Consider the following 22025-nt stretch of genomic DNA (forward strand, 5'->3'; position numbering starts at 1 on the left):
TTGGGCCAGGCTGAAATCAGGAACTTCATCCGGGTCTCCCACATGGGTGGTAGGAGCCAAACACCTGACTGATCTTCCACTGCTTTCCCCAGGCCATTAGCAGGGAGCTGGATCAGAAGTGGAGCAGCCGGGACACAAACAAGGACACAAACACATGGGGAATGATGGCATCTTAGGTGGCAGTTTCATCCACTAGGCCACAACAATGGGCCCCCAACTTTTTTCAGTAAAAACAGAAAAGAGAGATCTTCCACAGGCTCACTCTCCAAATGCCTGCAAGAACAGCTGAGGTTTGTCCAGGCCCAGGCCAGAGCTGGGAATTCATTTGGGGTCTCCCACTTTGGGTAACAGGGACCAAAACACTAGAAGCATCACCTGCTACCTCCCCAAGGGTACGGAAGCTGGAAGTGGGAGCAGAGCCAGGACCAGGACTTGAACCTAGGCACTCTGATAGTGGCTGCCTGCATTCCAAGTGGCAGCCTCACAGCTCTGCCAAATGCTCCCCCACCCCAGTACACACAGTTACCCAGATACAGCCCTGTTGTTGCCCATTCCTGAAGACCACTGTCCTAAAAGGAAATTGCAAAGTAGAGAATGAAGAAACCAGTTCCCTAGGCCGGCGCTGTGACCTAGCAAGTAAAACTGCCACCTGCATTGCCAGCATCCCTTATGGTTCAAGTCCTGGTTCTACTTCCCATCCAGCTCCCTGCTAACGCGCTGGGAAGGCAGTAGAAGATGGCCCAGGTCCTTGGGCCCCTGCACCTGCGTGGGAGACCCGGAAAAAGCTCCAGACTCCTGGCTTCAGATCAGCCCAGTTCCAGCCGTTGTGGCTTTTTGGGGGGTGAACCAATGGATGGAAGACCTCTCTCTCTGCCTCTCTGTAACTCTGCCTTTCAAATAAATAAATAAATCTTAAAAAAAAAAAAAAAAAAGAAAGGAAGGAAGAAACCTGTTCCCCAGATGAGGGACCCCCCCTGGGGGGGGTAATTAGTCGGCTGGAAGGAATGCAATCACCTGGGCTTTTCTCCCTCACCCTGCCAGGGAAGGCCCACTGCTAGGGCTCTTCTCCACCTGGCCGTTTCCAGGATAGCTGCCAGGTCTCCCCACCTCCGGGGCACCCAGGCCTGCCCCAGAGAGCACAGCCCTCGGGAAGAGAGCGCCCTCTTCCTAGGCTGAAGGGAAGCTGTGAGGCTGCGGTCCTCCTGCCCCAGGCCCCCTGCCTTCACCTCTGGACCCCAGGGCTGCCCTTGGTCTGCACACGCGACCTAGACCCCCGGCGAGCCTGGTGCATCCACACCGGAGCCGATGCACCGGAGCCGATCAAAGGTTCCCCCAGAACAGAATTCAGTCCAGCCCTCCAGCCTTCGAGGGAGGGTCGGCCCGCACGGTCCACCTCAGGGACAGCCAAGGGCGGCCGAAGGTTGGGCACCTACTGCGTGCCAGACCAGACGCCGGGAGCCTCTCCCCGCCTCCTTCCCGATGAGGAAATGGAGGTCCAGAAAGATTCGTGTGCCCCCCCCCCCATAAGAAGCAGAAGCAGGGTTCGAACCGTGTCTGTAATCCCGCTGGGTCCTGGACACCTCACCGTGCGCTTTGCGACTGAGCAGTCCCCAAAGGGCCAAATACACCTGGGGCTTTTGGGAGGGGAAAAAAAAATCCGGGACAAACCAATTTGCAGTTTGTTTTGAAACAGGACCTCTGGATCCCTCCCCCGACCCTCTGTCACGCCCCCTCTGGCTTGTATACCCCCTGCCCCTCATCACCCTGCGAGAGGAAGTCTTCACTTCTCCCCGCGGGCAGACCACCCGCCTCCCGTGCGCTCTCGCTCCGCGGAGTGTCGCCTCGGAGATCAACCCGCTCCCAGGAAGCCAGGATGCGAGCGGCGCGCGGTGGGCTGCGGAGGTTTCCCGCCCGCGGGGAGGAGTAAAGGGGCCGCCCACCTGCCGGGGCTCCGCGGCTAGCACCTGCTGCTGGGAAGCCTTGGGCTTGGGTCCCGCCCCCGACCCCCGCCGGCTCGGTGCGCCGAGCGCGCACTGGCCCTTTAAGAGCGGCGGCGGCCGCGGCGCGCCGGGAGGAGGGCTGGGAGCGCCCGGAGCCGCGCCGAACTCGCCGGGGACGTCGGGCGCCCGCTGGCTCGCTCGCTCGCTCGCTCGCTCCGGCTGGCTCCCTGCGCCTCCTCCCGGGACTGCGTGACGACCCGGGCCCTGCGGGACGCGGCGCGGAGCCCAGTCCCCGCGCAGGAGGCGCGGGCTCCGGGCAGCGCCCGGCCCCGGGCATGGACAGAGGGAGCTGGGCGCGCAGGGGGCGCCGCGGGACCGGGCGGCCGGAGCGCTGAGCCAGACAAAGGCTCCGGAGTTGCGCTTGCTCTCAGGAGCCGGGCCCCGGGCGCTGGGCGCCGAGCCTGCGGGACTGACTCCGCGGCGGGCAGCTCCGGCCGGACCTCTTTCCCGCAGGCGGGCTCCGCGCGCCCGGACCTGTCCTGCCTCATTCTCCCCAGGCTTGAGAATTTGCCGTGGGGACCTCAGCCGCTCCGGCGGGGACCAGGAGCCAGAGGTCCGCCGCGCGCCCGCCGGGCCGGGAGCCAGGGAGCTTCGCAAGTTTCCGAGTGCCCGCGAAGAGCGAGCCTCCCGTGCCGCCCTCGGTGCGGGGCTGTGCACCGACAGCATGGGCAGCGAGCGGGGCGCACCCGGACGGCCCGGCTGCAGGGAGGCGGTGGCGCGCCCGCGGCTGCTGCCACTGCTCCTGGCGCTCCTGGGCTGCCTGGGCCGCGGCGCGGCGGCGGAGGACGCAGAAGTCCATGCCGAGGTAAGGACCCCCGCCCTGCCTCTTTGCGGCGGAGCTGGGGCTTGGGCGAGGGGGGAGCCAGGCCCGCAGACCTGGTCCTGGAGACGGGGGAGTGGGGGCGCGCCCTTCCCCCGCCCCAGGTGTTAGGGGGGTGACGAGGAAGGAGGGGGAGGAAGACAAGAGACCCGGCAGGCTGCCCCTTGTCGGCTGTCCCTTGCGCGCACCTCTGCCCCAACCCTGGGGGTCTTAGGGCTCGCACCTCTACCGTCCTACGCTGGGCACCGACGCGCCCCAGCCTGAGTCCCGGGAGCCGCTTCCGCCGCCCCCTGCTCTTTCCTCCCCTCCTTCCTGCCCTCCCGCACAGCTGATTCCTAGAGAGCTCGGCTGGCACGCGTGGCGCTCTTGGCAGTGGGGAGGGGGCGGCTCTGGGGGAACCACTGGCGGAGCCGGAGCCGGGCTGCGCTCCTGCCTGGGCAGCCTCGAGTCTGGCTGACACCGTGCGGCCGGCGGCGAGGGGGGAGGGGAGCGAGCCGCCGCCGCGACAGACTGGGGCTGCCAGGGCGCTTGGCGACTTTGTCTCCCTCTGGCGCGGAAGCCTTTCCACCCAGGGCTGGGGTCCCAAGGAGAGACCCTGTGTCCCCTGGCGCTCCCTCCGCTGAAGCCTGGATCCAAGGGTGGACTCCGCGCCTCTTTTCTCTGGAAGCGCGTCTGGCGTCCCTAAGGCCCGCCCTCCGCCCCCCGGATTGGTCCTGGGGGTGACCGGGCTCGGCCTCCCAGCGCAGAGCCGGTGCAGCTTCGCCTCCATCTCCGTGGAGTCCCCTAGCGCCAATTCCGTTGCCTCCCAGGATCTTCTCGATCACTTCTCTTGCGAAGCCCCTGGCCCCTGCCCCGGAGAGGAGAGAGGATTGGGCCGGGAGTGGGGAGCGAGAACCCCCCTGGAGCCGCCCCTGACCGGTGGCCGCTGGCCTGAGCACCGTTGCTATTTGCAGCCCTGGAGCTGCCTCCCAGCACCCCCCCCCCCCGTGGCTTCCCCCACCTCTCCCATCTGCCTGGGAGATTTTTCCGATGGAAGCCTGCCCCTTCCCCGCCCTACTTTAATAAAAGCGTGGAGGAAGGGCAGGGAATTCCTCCCAGGCTCGAGTTACACCCCCAGCCCGCTCCCCACCTGCTCTGCCCTCCCTCGCTGGCCAGCAGGGCAAGCTGCAGGGAGCCAGGCCCTGGCAGGAGGCTGCTGACCGTCCAGCCCATGTCTGGCTGCCCTCCCACCCCCATCACACAGGCAGGCCTGCTCCCGCTGGTGGTCATTGCCTCTCAGCCTGTGACCCGAGTGCTGGGGCTCACGTGCCATTCTGGCATGGGATACCCAAGAATTTCGAGTCACAGACCCACCCCTGCGTGTGTAATCTGCCTAGGGAAGGCGGCACCGCACGGGAGCAGTTAATGGACCATCCTGGCTGGCCGGAGCTGGGGCTCTGGGACCTGCGGTTTGGGAGAAGAGCAAGCCCGGTGGTACTGAGGCTGCAGACAGGGTGCCCTGGCTCCGGAGTCTGTGATGCACCTGTGCTGCTGCTCCCGGAGGACACTCCGGTGAGGCTGTGGCTGGGAGAGATTCTGGAACGTGTTGGAAGCCGGAGCGGAGACAGGGCTAGAGATAGGTAAACTCTTCTGGCTCCTGGAGCTGGCTTTGGGGTACAGGCTGGAGTCTCAGCAGGTCTGGCCAGCTCTGGACCCAAAGACACCAGCGACCTCAGCCTGCCTGCCAAGGGGCTGTGGGAGAACTGTCCCCAGTCTGGGGTCTGCACGTTCCAGCCTCAGAGACCACTGGGGCTGGCCTGCGCCCGGTGTCAGAGTCTCCCTCCCCTAGATTTGCCCCGGCATCCCTGCAGCTCCAGGCCTCTGGTCAGGTCCTGGCTGGGACTGCACCCAAGAGCTTGGCACTGAGCGGAGGCCAGCCCTTCCCCTCCCTCCCTCCCTCCCTCCCATTATGCAAAGCACAGAAGTCTCACCAAGCTAAGGAATTGGGGAGCTTAACACACGCCAGGAGCCTGCAGACCTCTGCAACCCGCCAGGCCCGGGCCCGGAGAGGGCTCTCCTTTGAGGCAGCCACTGCTGAGCTATTATGCCCTGGCTCTGTCTCCAGGGACTGGAGCCACTGCACAGGCCCTGGCCCCTTTACGGTCTCTGTCCTGCTGTCTCTACCTCCTCCCCACCCAGGCCCTGTGCAGGTGGCTCGGAGTTCACAGGTGTGCTGTTACCGCTCCGTCACCTGTCTTCCCTGAACAGACCTGTGTCTTCCTTGTCCCTTGTCCCCAACTGAGCAGAGTGAGGGGGTTTTTAACCTGAATTCTTCCTGACCTGCAGGTCTGACTGTTGGACCCCACCCCCAGGTTTCCTGGGCTTCCATCTCTACTTACACTTCCATGGAGAGGGAGGAGAAATTGCAGCGGCCATGGGAGGAAAAGGGGGCTAATGTCAGGGCCTTGTCGTCCGGAACCTACAGGAGTGAATCCTCTCTCCTTGCTGTTCCCCTCTTGCTGCTTGCACCCCGCATCTCTGGACCCTCTATTCCAAGACCCAGACGGGGCTGGTCCGCTCGGGATCTGCTTGGTCCGTGTCTTTCACACCAGCCCCTGCCAGGTCCCTGTGTTTGGGCTGCCCTGGGGTCCAGCCAGTCAGCCACCTTTCAGAGAGCAGCGCTGTGCATGCTCCGAGTCTGAGCCAGGTTTCGGCCAGACCCCTGCACACAAACACCTTCCTTGGCTCCACCCCAAAGAAGGTGGGGGCTTTTTACAAAACAGCCCTGAAAGTGGAGAGGAAAGGACATAGGAACTCTCCAGACCCCCGCCCTCCCCAAGGAAGACCCTCCTCCCCTGCCCGCCTGGCGAGGGGTTCTGGCTGCTCCTCCATGATCCGGTGTTCCCTGCCATTGTTACCTCTGCCCAGCTGGGAGCTTGGCTGCAGCCAGAGGCCAGCTGTGGTGGTTGCTGTGGGGCCTCAATGCTTTTACAGCTCAGATCAAAGTTGGCATCAACATCATCCCAAAACTTGTGTGCGGGGCAAAGCCCCAGCCAGCTCTGCCTTGGAGCGTGGAGATGTGTTCCTGGTCAGCAGAAATCGGGAGGGGTGGGGATCTGCTTAGCCTTTGTCCGGGACAGAGCTCTTATCACTCTTATCACTCCCAGTAGATGCCTGCAGTAGGCCCAGCCTTAGGCCAGAGGGAGGAGCCAGGAACTCCATGCAGGTCTCACGGCCAAATGACTTGAGCTTTCGCAGGAAGCTGGAGTGGGGAGCAGAGCCCGTGAACCCTAGTTTCGACCTCTCAGAGTGTAGGTGCTGCTGTCCCATGGGGTAGAAGAGGGTGACGGGAATTACCCGATTCCCCAGCCTGGAAGTTGCAGAGCTGGGGTTCAAGCTCCCCGCCCCCACGCTGGGTTAAAGGCCTCCTGGCTAGGTTGAGCCAGATGGCAGGTTAGGGGTGGGGCCAGAATTGCCCCAAGCTGTGTGAATTGGGAAGGGTCCCGCATCCAGCCCCCCAGGGCCTGCCCGCAGGCTGCCCCAGGTTGGCATTGCATCATTGCATGCACTTTCCAGGTAAGGCCCCAAGGCCTGGCCCTCGGCCAACCCTGAAACTCAGGGCAAACAGAGGCCTCCTTTCACCCCGCCCACTGACCAAGAGACCCTTTGTTTTTTCCTCCAGGTTAAGGAGTGTGGGGGCGGGTAGGACAGCCGCCTCCTTGTAAAGAAGTGGCAGGAACCCAGGACGCCCCGCCTCCTTCCTGCCTCCGAGTCCCCGCCCCCGCCTGACCCTGTCTTTTTAAGACCCATGGTGGGAGGCAGAGCTAAGCTCCAGATAAGCAGGTGTGTCTTAGGAATGCTGTCTCTAATGGCGTGGCGGGCCTGCTCAGTCCCTGCTTCCTGGTCCGGCTTGGGGGCGTGGCCTGTCCCGTCATTCCATTTGCAGAGGAGGGAAAAGGAAAGAGCCAAGCTGAGGCCAAGAGGTCGCCTTAGCCATCTGCAGTGGATGGGCCCCGAGGCAAGCCCGGGAAGCCCTTGCTGTTGCTGCTGCCCAAGGCGGGATGGGCTGCAGGGGTGCCAGCCCCCTGGGTCCTTCCCAGCTATGGTGGCTGATGGCACCGAGGGCCACCTGATGGGTGGGCACCGGACAGTGCAAGCTCTGCCTCTCATGGGGTCTTCCGCCACCGTGGACCTCGTCCCGCTGAGCACCTGCTCTGGCCCTGCTGGTGGTGATGTGTGAGCCCTCCCTCCCCGCAGTCCTGAGAGGCCTGGGGCTGGGTGCGTCCCAGTGGCCAACAAGACGCCTGTTGTGCCTTGTCGCGCAAAGCTGCCCAGTGCTGCTCAGATTGCAGAGAACTTGGGTGACAGAGGCAAAACAGCCCAGTGGAGATTGCCCCGCCCAGGGCTTGATAAGGGCTTGGGCCCGCCCATCCTCCCCCCCCCACACACACACCCACGGCCTGCACAGCATTGATCTGGCCTGGCGGCTGCTCCTCCCCAAAGGCCTGCCTGTCTGGGATTGTCTCTGCAGTCCCCGGGGAGGGCAAGCGGAGGCTCTGCTCGGCGCTCAGACACAGCTGGAGACGTGGGCGCATAAGCCATTCCCCTGGTGCTGCGCTGGGCACCCTTCCTGGAAAGGGCCAGAGCCCAGCGTCCCCAGCCTCAGGCCAGGAGAGGCCAGGAGGGGCCTGTGCTGGTTCAGAAATGGGCTGGCCTGGTAGCACTGCCTACAAGCCCTGGTTCTAGTGCAGATCAGCTGTGTGGCCTCGGGCCAGCCGCTCACCCTCTCTGAACTGAGTTGGGGATGGTCATGGCTTTATCGGGCATTGTTGTAAGCATTAAATGAGAATGGACAGCTTGGCCCAGGCCAGACTTAGCTGCCGTGTTGGTGGTCTGTTCTGAGGACCAGAAGGTTTCTGACTCCCTGGGCCCCGCGTCTGCTAGTCTGAAGCCCAGGGAGAAGTGGTTGAGAGAGCCGCAGTGGGCAGTCTCCTGCAGCAACCCCCCAACCCTGGGCTGCAGGTGCCGGGGGTGTCATACAAGAGGAAGCAGCCTTGGTTCTAATCTGGCCCCTGCGCGGCCACTTAGCTGGCTGAGCCTCGGTCCCCAGCCTAAGAAATAAACTCACCCCTCCTGGGAGACGAGGTGACAGGGAGGGAAAGGACAGGCCTTACAGTCACCAGTACCAGCCCCTCCCCCACTGGGGGAGCAGCAGGTCATGACCTTGGTCATTGCCACCTAAGCCGGCGCACAGGGGCACGAGCTGCCCCAGCCCCACCTGTGCCCCCTGCCCTGTGCTCTTTTCCCACCCCCAGCCTGGCATAGCTCACAGCAGTGAGGTGACAGGGAACTTCTTCCGGGCCCCAGGGGAAAGGACAAAACCCAAGGCCCTGTGGGTGGTGGCTGCAAATTTAATGGCACTTGGCATTCAGCCACCCTGAGCACGTGTGTGCCAGAGTGAGGCAGGAGGCCTGGTTGGCGGCGCCTTGTCATCCAGAGCTGGGGTCAGAGCCAAGGCCATGGCTCTGCTTACCTCTCCCCCACTGCCCTAGGGCGCCCCCAGTGTGCAGCCCACAGCTCTCCACCCAGCGGTGGCTGTGAGGGTCTTGTCACCAGGAGGCAGAGAGGATGAGGCAGTGAGAGGCGGGTCCGCAGGCACCCTTGGGACCCTCACTGCAGGAAGGCGCCCCCTCCCTTCCCGGGCCCCGCCTGCGCCCGCCCTCCCGGCCTCTGCAGACGCTGCTAATCAGCCCTGGAGGCCTCTGATTGCGAACTCTCGCTGAGATATTTTTACCTTATGCAAATAAGCGATGTAGAGGTGCCCTTGCTGTCCCTGCCTGCCCCGCCGCACCCCTACCTCCAAGGGCCCCTCTCCCAGTAGAGCCCAGGGCCTCGCCCTTCCCACCTCACCCAGTATCTGCAGGAAAAGCCACATCCAGTAAGGGTGCTGGGTCCACGCCTCCCCTTTCCTACAGCGGCTGCTGGGGAGGTTTCCATGCGGGAGGCCAGGGGGAGACCAGGGGTGGTGCCCAGGGCATTACCAGGATCTGCTGGAGTTGAGGGGAGGAGCCCGGGCCCCCCATTGCCCTGTGCTGGGTCCCCTTTGGAGCCTGGATGATCAGCAGACAGCAAGCTGGGTCTCTTCGGCTTTGGTCAAGCAAAGGGCCGGCTGCCCTCTCCAGGGACAGCCACCCAGGCCCCTGTGGTCTCTGTCACTTGTGTATTCATTGGGCACTTTCCCAGTAAGCCCTGCAGGGCCCCGTGAGGCATGGCAGGTGCTGCTGTGCAGTCTCCGCCCTCACTGATGCAGCCTGGGGCACAGGCACACATGCCGGTCACATCTCATGGGGGCAGGCCTGGATCTGCCCCAGCCCTGTCTGCCACTGGAGCTGACATTTGTTTCTGAGCTCTGGACCTCTGCCGTGCTGCTCAGTGGCTGTTTCCCGGGGTCCCCAGATGCCTAGAAGCTGGGGCCGGGTCTCAGTGCAACCACGGCGGCTTCAGGAAGCTGCCTTCCCAGCTGTGTGCGCCGAGGGCCTGGCTGGGTGCCAGGGCAGTGCACGGGTGTCTGGGGACTTGGATGAGACTTGGCCAGCTGACATGTGGCTGGCAGTCCAGAGCAACCAGGGTGTCCGTCTGCCTCGCCACCTCGTGGGCCTTCGGGGTGCAGCCCTCCCCTTGCAAAGCTGCTCTGAGCACAGAGACGCAGGGTGGGCTAGGAATGTGGGAAGGGTGCAGGTGTAGATGGCCAAGGCTCACAGCAGCGCCGGCCTCTGCTCACTGCCTTCCGGGTAAGCCACCTCACTCTGTGGCCCTGGGGGCATGAGGTGTGCAGGGTGGAGTCTCCCTGACTGCCATGACTCAGCCCTGCCTCCCTCTGCCTGGGGCCGCCACGCTCTCCTGCTCTTTGCTCTGTGCATGCCCGGGCCTCCCAGCAAGAGCACAGGAGCCCCTGCAGGTCAGGGCACCTCAAGGTGACATCCTACGGCCCCCACCTGGCTCGCAGAGGGTCCGCAAGCGGAAGGACAGACAGGAAGATTGCCTGGCAAGCGCTGGGGTGGGGGGTGGGGGGAGTGGGGAAAACCAAACGCTCATCCCAGGGTGCACACCCTCACATCTCACCCCAGCAGCATCCCGTTCTCTGTTCCGAGGCCCAGAGAAAACAAAGTTGGCGGCAGAGCGCTCAGAGCAGGGAGGGTGTCTGTGTCCACTCAATCCTTCCAGGAGGTTTAGGGTCTTTACGGGCAGTGCCAAGGGGCTGGTGATGGGACAGGGACATAAACCTCAGCCATTCTCCCTCATTGCCCAAAGGAGATAAACTTTGGAACGTACTCCTTGCCCTTGAAACTCAGTTGGGTCTCACACCCCATTGCCTTCCTAGCCCACCGTGCATTATTTTCCAGGTTCTCAAGCCCCCTCCCAGTTGCTGGAATTCCCCTCCACCTGCTGCCCCCGACTGCCACCCCAGCCCTAGCCCTCGCCCTCCTGACCTGGGGGTCGGCGCCTTCTGCCACGTATTCCATCTTGCACACACAGGCAGTTGGTCACCCACCTCTGCGGATTTATTTTCTCTGAATAAATTCGGTCTGGCTGTAAATTCGTGCACTGCCTCCTCTCTGTTCTACGACTTTTTTCCCAATGTTTTGGTGTCCCGTGTGAGGGGGCACAAATCTGCAGCTCTTGTCCTAACAGCTGGTGTTTCGGAACAGTTGGGGCTCCACATGGGAGGCAGCAGGGCCTGTCTCCCACGATGTTGTCAGAGTGCTCAAGGAAGGTGCTGCTGAAGCAGAGATCCCAGGCGGAACAAAGTGTGAGGCAGGACCAGCGCATGCAAAGGCCCTGAGGCAGAAGCATGCCCAGCTACCCTGGGGTCCTAGCAGCCTCTTGGGTGAGAACAGATGATAAGGAAGATGGAAGCAGGGGTGTGGGTGCAGGCCCCACCCCCCATCACCCCACAGGACATGGTGGCTGCTGGTCAGGGTGATGGTGGTCCAGGCGGTGAGAAGTGGTTGGGTGCAGGCTGGGCGTGTTTGGAAGGCAGTGCCTGCACTGCTAACAGGGTGACGGCCTCTTTGCAGAACTGGCTGCGGCTCTACGGCTACCTGCCCCAGCCTAGCCGCCACATGTCCACCCTGCGTTCCGCCCAGATCCTGGCCTCGGCCCTCGCGGAGATGCAGCGCTTCTACGGGATCCCCGTCACCGGGGTGCTTGACGAAGAGACCAAGGCGTGAGTTCCCCTCCGAGACGCCGGGGCGCCTGCCTCCCAGCCTGCTCTCAGGAGGGCGTGGGACGTGGCGCTCCCAGGACAGAGTGGCCTAGAGAAGAGCTGGCCAATGGTTTGGCCCTCCGTGCCAGTTCTGATTGGTGGGAGTGGCTGTCTGCGCCTTGTGTTAAGAAAGCTGCTGAGGACAAGTCCAGGCTTGACATAGGGATTGATTGGTGATGTCTGCCACGGGAGGCACAGTGCACAAGCCCGGGATGGGATTCCTAGCAAGGAGGCCTTGCCTTGAATGTTACAGAGGAGAGGGGGCCTGACATGGCAAGGGCAGGAGGCCCCTGGGGCGATGGCTGGTGAGCTGAGAGCTCGCCTTTGCCAAGCCACTGCTGGCTCTCATCCCGTGCAGGCTCGCTCTGCCTGTTTTACCAGAAAGCAAAGCCGAGAGCCTGCTTCCATAGGAGGGGCAGCTGGGAGGCAGGGGCCAAGAGGGGCTGCCTGGAAGAGGCAGCGGGAAGCCCTGAGCTCGTCCTTTGGTGCCCATACCCCAGGTGGATGAAGCGGCCCCGCTGTGGGGTGCCGGACCAGTTCGGGGTGCACGTGAAAGCCAACCTGCGGCGGAGGCGCAAGCGCTATGCCCTCACCGGCAGGAAGTGGAGCAACAACCACCTGACGTTCAGGTAGGAGGCGGCTGCGGGGGAGGCGACTCCCCTCTCTGCCAGCTCAGCCCCTCAGGCTTCCTGTCCCAGCCCGGACACCCCCGTCTGCTCCCCCGCTGATGGGACCACACACGCTCCAGCCAGTCTCCCTCTAGACAGGGTCGGGCCCCTTGGAGCTGCTTCCACTCTGTTCTTCCTGCCTCCCACCCGCCAGGCACCCAGGGCCGGCCTCACCCAGTCCAGATGGGCTCCTGCACCATCAGGGTCAAGGGCAGAGCAGGTCTTGGGTGCAGGAAGGCAGCAAGTGGCCCGCAGAAACCGTGGTCTGGGCACCTTCCTCCCTGCTGACGCCTTCAGTGGGACCCCTTGAGCTGAGTCCTAGAGCCGTGTGGTAGTCCCCAAGGGCTCCCCTTCATGTTCTGGTCCAGCCACAGCCCCATGAAGCGCCATCTGCCAAGGAAGTAGCTCCCGTGATGGCTTAGCCCTGAGTCCCTGGAGTGAACCCCTGGTCCACCCAGTCCCTGGGAGCCAGTCCTGGCTTTGTCTGATTGGTATGGGTGACCGCAGGCCCACGGCATCAGAGCAGGTGCAGCCTCTGGGCTGTGTGTTCCTCCTGAGCATCGTAGGACCCGGGAAGAAAGTCCCACCCCTCCCCCCTTTTCCCACTTTGCAGATGGAGAAACAAATCTGGAGAGACTAAGACACTTGCCCAAGATCAAGCAACTTGACCTCGGGTCTTCCTGACCTCGGCCCCAGGGCTCAGAAGTGTGTGGCCCATGTTTCCCAGCCCTCAGCTATTTATGTCCCACGTTCTGGGCCATCCGCCAGCCACGCGGCACCTGCACCGTTACTGACCTGGTGTCTTTTTTAAAACCACAAGGCTGGCCCAGTTCGCGGTGCCTTAGCACCTCTCTGGGTTTGCCCAGCCGGAGTCCTCACGGCACCAGAGTGCGCTAACAGTGCATCCTGCCGGGAGCCCACTCACTCGTCTGTCTCCCATCCCACCCCGCAGCATCCAGAACTACACGGAGAAGCTGGGCTGGTACCACTCGATGGAGGCCGTGCGCAGGGCCTTCCGCGTGTGGGAGCAGGCCACGCCCCTGGTCTTCCAGGAGGTGCCCTACGAGGACATCCGGCTGCGGCGCCAAAGGGAGGCCGACATCATGGTGCTCTTCGCCTCCGGCTTCCACGGTGACAGCTCGCCCTTCGATGGCACTGGGGGCTTCCTGGCCCACGCGTACTTCCCCGGCCCCGGCCTGGGCGGAGACACCCACTTTGACGCCGATGAGCCCTGGACCTCCTCCAGCACTGACCTGCATGGTAAGAATGGCCGACCAGGGTGGAGGCAGGGCAGACAGACCCGGAGCTGGGTGTACCCCGTCCGTGCGGCTGAGTCGGCAGGGGACAGCTTCCCCGCGCAGGTCTCCAGAGGATAGTGCTTGCCCTCCATCTGTTGTCTCCCCATCTCTAAGGGCACATGAAAGGGAAGGGGTCATCGTACCCATTTCTCAGATGGGAAAATGGAGGCCAGAAGTCAGCACAACTCAGCCTCTTCCAAGAACGAAGCAAGAGCAGGCTGTTTGGTGGCTGGATCTCGGGACCAGCCAGTGCTGACCCCGCTGCCTGACCCCCACTGCAGGGAACAGCCTGTTCTTGGTGGCAGTGCATGAGCTGGGCCACGCGCTGGGGCTGGAGCACTCGAGCAACCCCAGTGCCATCATGGCGCCGTTCTACCAGTGGATGGACACGGACAACTTCCAGCTGCCCGAGGACGACCTCCGTGGCATCCAGCAGCTATATGGTGAGTGGGCTGCCCTGGCGCGCCCCGCCTGCCTGCTCTGGACTCTCAGCCAGACCAGGCAGGGTTCGATGCAGCCCCATTCTCCAGATACGGAAACTGAGGCCCACGGAGGCCCAGTGACTTGCCCACACCATTGTTGCTAGAAGTCAAACCCAGGGCTGGCTGACTCACCCCGAACTCAGCCCTCATTGGGACAGCCTGGGGCCCTCTTTTCTCTTCAGACCAAGGGGACCCTGGGTGTCCCAGGACCCATCTCCTCCAAGCACCCACCTGTCACGTGCTGTATCCTGTCTGGTTTTTTACTTCCCAGTGACTTTCAGGCAGGTCACTCCCGTGGGCCAGGCCCCACCTGAGAAAGCCCACAGTTGAGGTGTCGAGGGGGCCTGTGCTGTGACCAGGCCCTCCCGGGGGGTAGCAGTACCCACCCAGCTGGGCCCTTGGCAGACACCCCTCTCTGTGCCAATACCTGGGGCCAAGTTGGAGACATGAGGTGCCAGAGCCCTGAGCAGGTGGCGTCCCCTTAGGGCGTGTCCCTGAGAGGCAGAGTAACCCAGGCCCAGTGAGGGGAGGCGTGGACAGGCTGTGTGTGGAGGAGCACTGAGATCCCCCGAGCGTCATGGACAATCAGGCCCTTGTCCTGGTTAGGCCTGCCACTGGACACAGGTCTCTAGGCTGGGGGTCCCAAGGTTCCAAGTGGGGCACCTGCCATCCTGGCCAGGTCCCTGAGCTGCCCCCTCTCTTCTTGTTCCCCACCTCTCTACAGGCACCCCAGATGGTCAACCACAGCCCACCCGGCCTCTCCCCACTGTGACAGCCCGGCGACCAGGCCGCCCAGACCACCGGCCTCCTAGGCCCCCCCAGCCATCACCTCCACGGGGGAAGCCAGAGCGGCCCCCAAAGCCAGGGCCCCCGGCGCAGCCCCGAGCCACAGAGCGGCCCGACCAGTATGGCCCCAACATCTGCGATGGAGACTTTGACACGGTGGCCATGCTTCGCGGGGAGATGTTCGTGTTCAAGGTCTGGCCCCGCCCTGCCCTGGCCTCTCCCAACCCCCAGCCCCTGCTGGGCACCCTGCACTTCCCTCTCAGAGCAGACCCTGGACCCGGAAGAAGCAAGCCAGGGCCCAGCTCAGGGTCCCACAGCAAGTCCAGGAGCCTACCCCCAGCCCAGGGCTGTCCCCCTGCTACTGTCCATCTGTCTCAGTGACCCAGGAGGGTGGGCTTCTCCCAGTCCCAGCATTGGGCACACCCCGCCCGCTCATCCTCATGCCCCTCCCCAGGGCCGCTGGTTCTGGCGAGTCCGGCACAACCGCGTCCTGGACAACTATCCCATGCCCATTGGCCACTTCTGGCGAGGGCTGCCCAGTGACATCAGCGCCGCCTACGAGCGCCAAGATGGCCGTTTTGTCTTTTTCAAAGGTGAGCTGGGGCAGGTGGTGGCGGGTGCCAGGCAGCCTTCCTGCCCTGACCTCAGACCCAGCCGGTCCTGGGGGAAGGGGGGTGCTGCAGGTGGGCGCTGGGCTCTCTGGGAGAAAGGGGTTCCTGGGACAAGGCTGAGTGTCCCTGGCAGCAAGGCAGGGACAGGAGGTGGACAGAGACCGCCCTGATTGGCATGAGGATCTGCTTATCTTTTGCAACTTGTGGGCTCGGCTTCACTTGCTCCAGTCCACAGGAGGGTAGGGCCTTCAGAGGCAGCACCTGCCTCGTGGGTGGGCTGGGTCTCCAGCCAGGAGCCCTGTAAGGACAGGGCTGAGGGGCCCTGGGCCATGCACTTTGAGGGCAGAGGCCCCGCAGGCTGCCTGCTTCTGTCTGTACAGTAGCTGTGTGTCTGGATGTTCACACAGTGCACGTGAGCAGGTGACCTGGACATGCGGGGGACTGCGTGTGTTGCAGGTGCAACTCCTGCCACATAGCCTTTGTGTGGTTTTGTGTATTGGGGGCAGCAGTGGGTGTGTGTTGAGGTGGATTCATTCTGAGAGAAGTGTGGTGGGGGCAAGAGGCGCGGAGTCACACACAGACCCCAGGAGTTGGGTGAAAACAGGCCAGAGGCGAGCAGCCCACAGACTCGTTTATTTCAGTTGGTACAGCAGCTTATATAGCCAAGGCAGCCAATCCGGTCAAGGGGTAGTCTATGCCCTAACCAATCACAGCCTGTTGCCAGGCAGACTCTGTTGCCAGCAGCCATCTTGGCATGGCCTTCTCATTCCACCACAGGTGTGAATGAATTTGGGGAGCCAGCATGGCCCCCACACACCCTCTGCACACAGCCCTCAGCCCCAAGCCCATGCTCACCCTGCCTCCACCCTTCCCACAGGTGACCGCTACTGGATCTTCCGAGAAGCCAACCTGGAGCCCGGCTACCCACAGCCACTGACCAGCTATGGCCTGGGCATCCCATACGACCGCATCGACACGGCCATCTGGTGGGAGCCCACAGGCCACACCTTCTTCTTCCAAGAGGACAGGTGAGCAGGTCCCAACCAGGCCCCACCCACCCAGCCCCAGGCCTCCCCAGCGAGCCCACACTGCCTGTGGGGAGTGGGCCCAGCCCACGCAGGGTCTTTAGGTTCACGGCCCGGTGCTTTTGGTTACAGGTACTGGCGCTTCAACGAGGAGACGCAGCACGGAGACCCCGGCTACCCCAAGCCCATCAGTGTGTGGCAGGGGATCCCAGCCTCCCCCAAAGGGGCCTTCCTGAGCAACGATGCGGGTACGAGCCAGTCCCTCCCGGGCTGCCCAGCACTTACTGTGCCCCCTGTGTGTTTACAGCGACAGGGCCTGCCCAAGGGCACCCAGCATGGGGATAGCACATGTGGGGGCCCTGGGCTGGGAGTTTCCTGACGGCACCTCCTGGCCCTCCCCACATCATTACCAACCCATCTGATGGACAGGCCGACTAAACCAGAGAGCTTGAGTAGTGCCCACGTCACACAGCTGGTGATCGGCCGTAGATTTTGTTCCAGCTCAGACCTGCTTGTGTCCAGCCAGAGGCCCGAGCCCCACTGGCCCCCAGACAGTCCTTGGGGAGCCTTGAGCCTGAGGGGAGTGGGCTCAGCTCTGAACAATGGGGGTAAGGACCCCCCAGGCGAGTGCTGCTTATCCACCGGATGATAACCCTGGTGTCTTGTCATATACCTGACCTCCAGGGAGCTGTGGCTGTTACTTTCCTTCTGCAGGCTCTTGTATGCCTGGTACAGTGGGGAGAACCCAGGATCCCTGGTTCTGGGGTCAGGGCAGGGCTCTCAGGGTCAGGGAGCCCTTCCTGGCCTTGCCGAGGGCACTGAGGCTGGCCACATGGCCTCTGGGTGAGAGCACTTCCTTCTGCAGCTGCTCTGTCTCGTGGTCCACAGAGCACAGACTCGCCCCTGCTGCAAGCCGGGCCCTGCCTGGCGTTGATGGGAGCGGGCAGCACGCCCAAGGCTAGAGAGCTAGTCCGAGGCAGCGGGGAGTTCCGCTCCAGGTCTACGGGGGGTGGCTGGGTGGCCTCGAGCACACAGTGGCCTCTCTGGCGTGGCATCAGGGCAACCCTGATGGCAGCCCCCAGTCCGGCAGGCTACTGGACCCTTCTACACATCCTGCCCCGGTCACTGTCAGCTGGGGAGGTCGCTGTGCCCTTGACCCAGACCCCTCTGAGCCCCAGTCTGGCTCCTGTTGGTGGGGGGCAGGTGCAGGTGCTCTGAGAAGGAGAGCTTCCTGCACTGGGGCCCTGCAGCCTGAAGCCACTGTGGCCTGCTTGTCCCGCAGCCTACACCTACTTCTACAAGGGCAGCAAGTACTGGAAATTCGACAACGAGCGCCTGCGGATGGAGCCTGGCTACCCCAAGTCCATCCTGCGGGACTTCATGGGCTGCCAAGAGCAAGCGGAGCCAGGACCCCGATGGCCGGATGTGGCCCGGCAGCCCTTCAACCCCGACGGGGGTGCGGAGCCCAGGCCGGACGGCGATGACGGCAGGGAGGACGGTGCAGGGGGCGGGGAGGGGGACTTCGGAGGAGGCGCTGACAAGGACGAGGACGGGGGCAGCCGCGTGGTGGTGCAGATGGAGGAGGTGGCGCGGACGGTGAACGTGGTGATGGTGCTGGTGCCGCTGCTGCTGCTGCTGTGCGTCCTGGGCCTCGCGTACGCGCTGGTGCAGATGCAGCGCAAAGGCGCGCCGCGCGTGCTGCTCTACTGCAAGCGCTCCCTGCAGGAGTGGGTCTGACCCGCCGGCTTCTGGAAGGTTCCTCGGCCACAGGTGGAGGAAGGGGTTTCCTCCTGCCTGGTCCCTATCCGCCCCCTGTCAGTCCTGCCCTCCTTGTTTATTTATGCCTGGGTATCTTTTTTCTTTTTCTTTTTCTTTTCTTTTCTTTCTTTTTTTTTTTTTTGCACCTCATGTTCTGCTCCAGTCAGGCCCCCATTCACCCGCGGCCCTCCCCAGGGCCACAGCCATGGGCTCTGTTTGCCTTGAACTGGCCTAGCTGGGTCTCTCTCTGCCTTAGGAAGAGCCTTCCCTGAGGGGCAGCGCTGGCAGGGCAAGGGAGTGAGGAAGGGGGGGGGGGGGCCATGCAATCCAGTCAGTCCACTGAGTCAGGGTGAAACCTGGTGTACTCCCAGCTGCCTGCCGAGAGCTCCAGCTTTCCTGGCTCCTTGTGCCTAAGAAACCACCTCCCACCCCCGGCTGGCAGCTCCCAGCTCCCCCGTACCCCTCGGGCCCACACCTCCTTCCCTCTCCAGAGGAGCGGCCCTGAGCCTGCCTTACCAAGGACCAAAGGGAGCCTGCTGAAGCCGTCCCCCAAGGGTAGCCCTGGCCCCCGTGCCAGGCCCAAGAATCTCCTGAACTAGGATGCACCTGCTCCTCTTGGGCCTCCTCCCCTCACTACCCCCACTCACACTACTGCCCCCAGGGGTCTTGACGGGCAAAGAGGCTGGTTGGGTCCCAGGCCGGGACGCCCACCTGTGAGCCTGCGCCCAGTCCGTGAGTCAGACCTGGGGCTCCAGCTTTCTGTGTCCCTGGGGGACACTGGTGGGGACAGGCCAGCCGCTCATCTCCACCCACGTGTGGAGCCCATAGTGGCCGCAGAGGCGCCCCTCCCGTAGGGCTTGGCCTGAAGGTGGAGGTGCCTGCTCCTGCGGCGGGACACGGTACTGTAGTGCTGGCTGTCCTCCTGCTCCCCCGAGGACCCCGGGGGGTGGAGGGTCCTGCCGGCCTCCTCCTGGGCTCAGCAGCTCCCCCCACCCCACCCACCTCTGCAGAACTGAGAGCTGGCTGAAGGGTGGGAGAGGGGGATCTGGTGTCCGCCCCAGCCATTGTTTCTGTAAATAATCTACATTGAATAAATGTACAGCCGGTGAGCGTGTCCCCGTGTGTGAGGCCTTGGGCCTGGAGCAGGGCCAGCGGGTAGGTGGAGACTGGAACCAGGGTGCTAGCCCTCCGCACCGGGAAGATCCTGGAGCTTCTACCCCGGGCCCTGGGGGGGCGTGGCTTCCCGCACGCCCCGGGGGGGAGGAGGCGGGGCCTGGGTCGGCCTGCCAGGGCCGGGCGGTGTGGAATGTGTTTCCCAGTCATTCACGAGGGGAAAGGCCGGCCCAGCTGTCCGAGTCGAAGCGGGGAAGAGGCAGGCTGGGCCGCCCAGCCCCCCGCTGGCTCAGAACCGGCTCCTGGTGGCGTGAAGACTGGTCCTGAGTGGAAGCCTGGCGCAAGGCACAGAGATGGAGCACGGGGCCACGGGGTTCTTCCCCACGCTGCTCAGAGAGGATGGGGCTCCCACTCCAGGCCTGGGCAGGCTGCAGAGCCGGAGACCCAGGTGTCCCGGGCCCGTGGGTGGCTTGGCGTGGCCCGCCTAGGACCCCCGCGTTCATCCTCTAGGCCAAGCCTACTGAGCTGGGCCCCCGGGAGCGCACGGCCCAGCCGCGGCAGCCCCCAGCCCAGCCAGGGCGCGGGCTCAGGCGGGGTCCTGCGGCCTGCCCCTCCCCCAGCCCTGGATCCCACCCCTTCCTCTCTTTGTCTCGCCCTGGCTGAGGAGAGTAGGAAGCTTGCCCTCGGAAGCCCCACGGGCCTCTCTAGCATCTCGAGGAAGCGGCCCGCGCACTCCCCGACCTCGGGGGCGGGCGCCATTTTGTTGGCCTTCCTGCTGCCGAGGCGCCAGGGCCCCGCCGGACCTCCCTGAGGCCCTAGGGTGTGCAGGCGGGTGGAGGGCGTGGGGGTCCGGCCCGGGGGAGGCAGCTGCTGAGGGCCCAGCCCCGGAGGCGCCCTAGGGCTCCTCACCAGGGGGGTGCAGGTGCCGAGGAAGATCAGCTAGGGACCCTGCCGCCCCTCCTCCCCGGGCCTAAACAGGAGCCTGTGTCTTCAAACTTTTTATTTTTCACGTGACCATAACCCGGACTCACCGTGGACCCTGATGGCTCGCAGCCCCTCAGCATCTTTTTTCCGTCCTGTTTTGCTAGTCTGAAAGTAAGAAAATTGGCACTGAAGACGCGCTGCACCGTGTACCCCAGGGCCTGGCCGAGCCCCACTCCTCTGCTTCCGACCCAGCTTCCTGCGAAGGCCCCTGGCACACAGAGAGGACGGCGCCAGGGCGTGGGCCCCCGCCACCCATGTGGGAGAACTGGATAGAGTTCCAGGCTCCTGGCTTCGCCCTGGCCCAGCCCCAGCTGGTGGGGCCATTTGGGGAGTGACCAGTGGAGCAAAGATCTCTGTGTCTGCCTTTCAGATAAACAAATATAAATTTTACAGAATTAATATCTTTTTTAAAAAGATAAAGAGAAGACGAATAGCATCATCATTCCCAGTCTAACTTATTTCCTTCCAGGCTTGTTTCTCAGCGTTTGCACAGCGTGGGCTGTCAGGCGGCCTCCCCGGAGTGGACAGCGCCGCCTAACAGGGCTGCTGGGTGGGAAGCGGACAAGCCGCTCTGGGTGCTAACAGCCGTGTGGCCACACCCTGGCTGCCCACCATGCCCTCTGCATACACTTTACTACGGAGGAAATGGGCTCAGAGAGGTAAGGCAACCAGCCCAAGGGCACACAGCTAGAAAATGGGCATGCTGGAGTCAGGACCAGGCAGACCCACCCCCACCCTACCCTGGAGGATCCAGAGGGGATGAGGATGTCCCTGCCTCCCCCCTCCCCCAGCCTGCCCGCCCCCCACGCTCTATGCATGAAGACCCCAGCATCACCAACAGAGGCTTCTTTCAGACCGGGGAGGGGGCCGAGCTGGCTGCTTCCTCCCCCTGGGACTGGGCAGAGCAGCCCTGTGTTGTGGCTCACACAGAGCCCATTCTCCTCTGCGCGCGGGAAAGAGTGGCGGCTTCCTGTCCGCACGCAGCCGCCCGGCCGCGCTGGGACCCTCCTTATAGGGCCAAGATGCGCAGGACTTCCTGCCCCAGCACAGCCTCCAGTCCTGCCGCCGGGACCCTGGGCAGCTGGGATTCACACAAATGGGGGTGGGATGGCCGCCCCCACCCTGGCTGTCCCAGCACACGCTGGGGATTCCAGGCCTCCAGGCACTTTTAGGGCACAGCGGACCAGCCCTCCCTTGGCTCACTGTGCAAGTGGCCTCGTGACCCACAAAGCACTGGCAGGAGGCCCCGGCCAGGCTGCCTGCCCTGACCCATGCCCCCTGCATTTGCCTCTCTGCCTTTGCTTATGCTGTTCCCTCTCCTTGGACAGCCCTTCCCTGCACATTCCAACTCTGTGCACACTGCACAGATCCCAGCTTGCCGCCTCCAGATTCCCGGCCTCCCTCCATAGTCACAGGCACTGGACACTGACCATGGCTCCCGCGCTTGCAGGCTGGGCCTCCTGGGCCAGGTCGCTTCGCTCTCAGAACCAACATTCCGAATCAGCAGGATGGGTCTAAGAGCCACACCTGCTTCCTACAGTAGTGAGGCTTGACGCACACTGAGGAGCCCCTGGCTCAATCGCAGGTTTCTGGGGCCGGCGTTGTGGCAAAGTGGGTTAAGCCGGTACCCCATATCTGAATACTGAGTCAAGTCCCGGCTGCTCCGTTTCTGATCCAGCTCTCTGCTAATGTGCCTGGGAAGGCAGCAGAAGATGGCCCAAGTACCTGGGCCCCTGCCACCCACCTGGGGGACCCAGATGGAGTTCCAGGCTCCTAGATTTCGCCTGGCTGCTGAGACCATTAGGAAATGAAGTAGTGGATGGATGAGTTCTCTCTCTTCCTCTCTGTCACTGTGCCTTTTAAGTAAGAAAATAATTTTCAACAGCAGTTACAGTACCTTTTTTTTTTTTTTTTTTTGACAGGCAGATTTAGACTGAGAGAGAGAGAGAGAAAGGTCTTCCTTCTGTTGGTTCTCCCCCCAAATGGCCACTACGGCTGGCTCTGTGCCCATCCGAAGCCAGGAGCCAGGCGCTTCCTCCTGGTCTCCCATGCGGGTGCAGGGGCCCAAGCACTTGGGCCATCCTCCACTGCCTTCCCGGGCCACAGCAGAGAACTGGCCTGGAAGAGGAGCAACTGGGACAGAACCCGGCACCCCGACTGGGACTGGAACCCGGGGTGCCGGCGCCGCAGGCGGAGGATTAGCCTAGTGAGCCATGGCGCTGGCCTACAGTACCC

The 22025-nt window shown here is 63.4% G+C and overlaps 1 protein-coding gene across 1 annotated transcript; it reads left to right on the forward strand.

Annotated features, from left to right (window-relative positions):
- Positions 1-2198: 2198 nt before the first annotated feature.
- On the forward strand, positions 2199-18795 carry MMP15 (matrix metallopeptidase 15). Its single transcript, XM_062177206.1, has 10 exons — positions 2199-2805; positions 10878-11026; positions 11566-11694; positions 12686-12993; positions 13313-13474; positions 14238-14491; positions 14754-14892; positions 15788-15938; positions 16068-16183; positions 17218-18795. Exons 1-10 carry the CDS (start codon positions 2665-2667, stop codon positions 17670-17672), a joined length of 2004 nt encoding a protein of 667 aa, XP_062033190.1. The 5' UTR covers positions 2199-2664; the 3' UTR covers positions 17673-18795.
- The last annotated feature ends 3230 nt before the right edge of the window (positions 18796-22025 follow it).

This window comes from Lepus europaeus, chromosome 19 (genome assembly GCF_033115175.1).
Source record: "Lepus europaeus isolate LE1 chromosome 19, mLepTim1.pri, whole genome shotgun sequence".
Lineage (NCBI taxonomy): Eukaryota > Metazoa > Chordata > Mammalia > Lagomorpha > Leporidae > Lepus > Lepus europaeus.